The sequence below is a fragment of the Carex rostrata genome, chromosome 25 (genome assembly GCF_964058835.1).
Source record: "Carex rostrata chromosome 25, lpCarRost1.2, whole genome shotgun sequence".
Classification (NCBI taxonomy): domain Eukaryota; kingdom Viridiplantae; phylum Streptophyta; class Magnoliopsida; order Poales; family Cyperaceae; genus Carex; species Carex rostrata.
In genome coordinates, this window is record NC_135942.1 from 6,746,712 (window position 1) to 6,752,036 (window position 5,325).

Here is a 5,325-nt window from a genome sequence, read left to right on the forward strand (position 1 = left end):
TGCAGAATACGATTTTATTGAAAATCTAGAAGACATGTTACGTGATGTGGAAGATGAAATTAGTGATAAAAATTATAAAAAATTTCAGTATATGTCTAATGAATCCAAAAGGCCGTTATATCCCGGGTGTACCAAATTTTCAAAACTGTCAGCTGTGTTGAAATTGTTGAACTTAAAAGCAGACAATGGTTGGAGCGACAAGAGTTTCACGTCCTTATTAGAGCTCTTACGAGAAATGCTCCCAGATAACAACGAGTTACCCTGTACAATATATCAGGCGAAGAAGTTGATCTGTCCAATGGGCTTGAAGGTCGAAAAAATACATGCCTGTCCGAATGACTGTGTATTGTACCGTGGAGAGTACGAGGCCATGCATGTTTGTCCTAAATGCGGTGTTTCACGGTACAGACGTAAGAACCAGGACACTGACGATGGTAACGATGAAGGAAACAAGGGCCGGGCTCCGGCTAAGTCGGTGTGGTATTTTCCGATAATACCGAGATTCAAACGGTTATTTGCAAATCCCAAAGATGCGAAATTATTGCGTTGGCATGAAGACGAGCGCAAAAGGGACGGTAAACTAAGACACCCAGCTGATTCTCCTCAGTGGAGAAACATTGATAGAGATTTCACAGAATTTGATGGCGAATCAAGAAACCTTAGGCTAGGGTTGAGCACAGACGGAATGAGTCCGTTTGGAAGCATGAGCAGTCGGCACAGTACTTGGCCAGTTCTTATATGCATTTACAATCTTCCTCCTTGGTTGTGCATGAAACGCAGGTATATAATGATGTCATTACTAATCCAAGGACCCAGACAACCCGGAAATGACATAGATGTATATCTCGCACCATTAATTGAGGACCTCCAAAAATTGTGGAGGGATGGCGTCCGGGTGTGGGATGCGTACGGTAAAGAGCAATTTGAGCTGCGGGCCATGGTATTTTGCACCATAAACGATTTTCCCGCGTACGGAAATTTATCGGGCTATAGTACTAAAGGAGCAAAAGCGTGCCCTATCTGTGAAGATGACACGCAGGTGCTGAGGTTGAAAAATTGTAAAAAGAATGTTTTCATGGGGCACCGTAGGTTTCTTCCTATTAATCACTCATACCGTAAGAAGAAGAAAGAATTCAACGGGAACACTGAGCTTGGAGTGGCACGTCGTTCGTTAGACGGGAAGGGTGTCTTCCTGCTGGTTAAAAATCTTAAAGTTGTTTTCGAAAAATGTGCCAAAACACCACCGAAAAATATTTGGAAAAAGAAGTCCATATTTTGGGAGCTACCGTACTGGGAATATTTAGAAGTGAGACACTGCCTAGATGTCATGCATATTGAGAAAAATGTCTGCGACAGTCTGATCGGCACATTGTTGAATATTCCGGGGAAGACTAAAGACGGTATCAATGCTCGAAAAGACATGGTGGAAATGAAAATAAGACCCAAGCTTGCACCGCAGGATAAAGGGAAGCAAAAGGCATACCTACCTCCCGCAATGTGCACAATGTCGAAGACCGAGAAAACAAGCTTCTGTAAATGCCTTCATAGTATTAAAGTCCCATCAGGGTATTCTTCGAATATTAAGAAGCTTGTGTCCATGAAGGACATGAAATTGATTGGTCCGAAATCCCACGACTGTCATGTTTTAATGACACATATGATTCCTGTTGCAATCCGAGGAATTTTACCAAAGCCCGTTTGGCAAGCCATCACGAAGCTTTGTTTTTTCTTCAATGCAATTAATTCCAAAGTGATAGACCCGCTAAAATTGGACTCTCTGCAAAAGGAGGTCGTCGTTACTCTTTGCCATCTTGAGATGTATTTTCCGCCATCTTTTTTCGATGTTATGGTTCACCTTGTTGTTCACCTTGTGAGGGAAATTAAGATTTGTGGTCCCGTGTTCCTGCGGTATATGTATCCATTCGAGAGATTCATGGGTATTTTGAAAAGTTACGTAAGGAACCGACATCGGCCCGAAGGTAGCATCGTAGAAGGATATTCCACGGAAGAGGTGATTGAGTTTTGCACCAACTACATGACCGGTGTTGGTCCTATTGGCGTTCCAAAATCTCGATACGAGGGAAGGCTCCAAGGAGTAGGGACTATTGGGTTGAAAGCCATACTTGCTGATAGAGATGAACTGTTAAAGGCACATTTTATTGTACTACAGCACATGGCAGATGTCACTCCCTATATAGATGAGCACATGGCAATCCTTCGACAACAGAACTACACGAGAAGTCAGAAGTGGATTACTGACGAGCATAACCGTTGTTTCATAGGATGGCTAAAAGAAAGAGTGAAGTCACACTCCGAAATGTCGCCCGTAAGTGAAACGGTTAGATTGCTGGGCCAAGGACCCCAAATGGTTGTTAGAACATTCCAAGGATACGAGATTAATGGATATACATTTTACACTAAATTACAAAGTGATAAGAGCACCATGCAAAATAGTGGGGTGACGTTGGTGGCGACGTCTCAAGAATTTAGTAGATCAGGGGATGCCCGGCCTGTAATGGCATCAAAGTCATATTACGGTGTTATTGAAGAAATTTGGGAGCTCGTTTACAATACTCACCTCAGCATTCCCTTGTTTCGGTGTCAATGGGTCGAAGACCGTGGTGTTAAAGTTGATAACGACGGGTTCACAGTGGTAGATTTTAACAGAGTCGGGTATGTTGATGATCCGTTCATACTCGCCAAGCAAGCAACCCAAGTCTTTTATGTCACTGACCCGAGTGATGCTAGGTGGAGCATCGTCTTACCCGGAAAAAGAAGGATTGTTGGGATAGAAAACGTAATCGACGAAGAAGAGTACGACCAGTTCGATGAGATACCTCCATTTTGTGCCGATGTGCAGGCTGAGATAGCAACAACTACTGAAGAACAAGACGAAGCAAATTACATGAGATCTGACCACAGTGAAGGACTATGGGAAAATGTTCAAACAGTGGAAAAAAAGAAAAAAAGGAAAAAAAAAACCAATGTATAATATTTATTTCGTTTAACCGTGAACAATTTCATATTTATATTCCAGAAAAAAACAATTTATAATATTTATTTCTTTTATAATATTTCAGAGATGAATAGCCGAATAGATAAGCATAGTTTATTTGCATTACTGATGAGATCTTTGGATGACTGTAAACCGATCGATAATATTTTACTGTGTTTTTGTATTTTACATTTTATTTGTTTATTTATTCCTTTTAAATATAAATTTTATGAATATAGATATCTGATAAGCAGAACCGATGGTGAGAGAACCCATCGAACAGCCCCCTTTTCCTTTAAGAAGAGTTTTAATGACAAATTGCTTTTCTACACAGACATGTAGTTAAATGTCCGTGTAGCTCTCTTTTAGCTCTGTATTTCTTTTTTTGAATATTTTAAAATGTTTAAAAACCTTTCTAAATGTTCGCAGCCATTTTGCATTTATTCTTAAGTTTTTACATTTATTATTTAAACTGGAAAAGGAAACTACGCTCCATATTATGAAATTTTGCATTTATTCTTACTGTTTAATATGGTTTTGTATGATCTGTTGTTCAATATTATGATTTTGTATCATTGTTTATATGTAGTGTTTTTTTTTAGTTGACATATTAAGTGCATCATTTAAGAATAAAAAAATAAAGGCAACTTATTAATGTAAGTACCAACAAAAATCCGTTTAGAAAGGTTTTCCACACGGACCTTTAATCCGTTTGGAAAACCTTTCTAAACGGATTTTTAATTAAAACTCCGTGTAGAAAGGTTTTTCACACAGACTTTTAACTAAAAATCCGTGTAGAAAGGTATTCCACACGGACTTTTAGCCCTACTCTTTATTAATTAGTTTTTACTCTTTTACATGTATTAATTATGAGCAGGCTTTTGCATCGTTGGAACTTATGACTATTAAATAAAAGAAAATTGAAAGGGCACCATATTCAATCCCTAACCCTTTAGTAATTAGAGCCATATTTATTGACCAAAACTATTAGAAAGAATCGTACACGGACGTTTAATCAAACGTCCGTGTAGAAATAGTTATTTTAATTAAGACGTCTGTTATGCATGAATCTTGTAAAATGTTGCATTTATTTTGAAGCGCGGAATTCGAATAGTTGCCTTTCTATGTAATTATCTGAGAAGATGATCAAAACAACTTCATAATTCTATATAATCCGAGAAACTCCATTACAAAACAATCTGAATTGTACAATTCTTTTGAACTTACTTCTTTAATTTGTTCCCAGGAAAAATGGATCCCTACTTATCCGATGACTCACAAAATAACAGTGACTACTCAAACTCTAACGATTCAAATAGTTCTGAGAGTGAGTTCTTCCAGCAAACTGAAGGTTCAGACTCAGACGACTCACAAAACGACTTACCCACTGGAGGCATACAGTGCACAGTGTGCCAAGAGGTCGGAAAATATGAGTGGTTGTTCCATTGCAACCACTGTCAAGACTCATACCACCCGTTATGCGTCTGCTCAAATACTTACCAAGGCAGCAGAGATCCGAGATACAATTCATGGATCTGCCCTAGGTGCGAGAACGATGACCAAGAAGAAGAAGATGATGACGAAGACGACGATGAAGAAGAAGAGGAGGGAGAGGAAGAGGAGGATGAGGAAGAGGCTGCTGGAGAAGATGATGAGGAGGAAGGAGAAGAGGAAGACGAGGAGAAGAGAAGGGCGAGGAAGAAGCAGAAAAAAAATGAAGAAGATCAAGAAAGCAATAAAGACAAAAAAGATGAATCTTCAAATAAAACCAAGAAATAGATTATTTTTATTTTTAATATTAAATAATTTATATTTCATTTGTCTATATTTTAATTGTTTATATTTTGTCTGTTTATATTTTATGAATCTTTACTTAAATATTAATATAAATATGAGATTATTAATAGAAAGGTATTTTAACACTTCAATTGAATATCCATGTAGAAAGGTATTTTAACACTTTAATTTAACACGTTAATTTATATCTATAACATATTAACATTATTAATTATTTAGATAGCATCATTTATTTAACAAAAAAGAAAAATTTATAGAAAATAAAATGTTGATTAAATTAAACAAAATATATTACATCAAAAAGGATCCTGGCTAATACATCATATAACACAAAAAAAAATGATTAAACAAAATACAGAAGAAGAAAACAAAAAAAGATAGCTAAATTAATGAAACATGCCTTCATAAAGGCCCTGGCGCGACCCCGGCCTCCTCCTAATCCAGGGGCTCTTTGGCCTGATCCAGCGATCGCCCCTCCTTATGTACGGCTTTGGTGGTGGATGCCCCCTTGGACTTCGGTGTGGCACATTTGA

The 5,325-nt window shown here is 37.9% G+C and overlaps 1 protein-coding gene across 1 annotated transcript; it reads left to right on the forward strand.

Moving 5' to 3' along the window:
- LOC144543882 (uncharacterized) lies at positions 1 to 5,325 on the forward strand. The gene is made up of 4 exons (XM_078292335.1): positions 1 to 1,692; positions 1,951 to 2,921; positions 4,242 to 4,630; positions 5,203 to 5,325. Exons 1-4 carry the CDS (start codon positions 35 to 37, stop codon positions 5,323 to 5,325), a joined length of 3,141 nt encoding a protein of 1,046 aa, XP_078148461.1. The 5' UTR covers positions 1 to 34.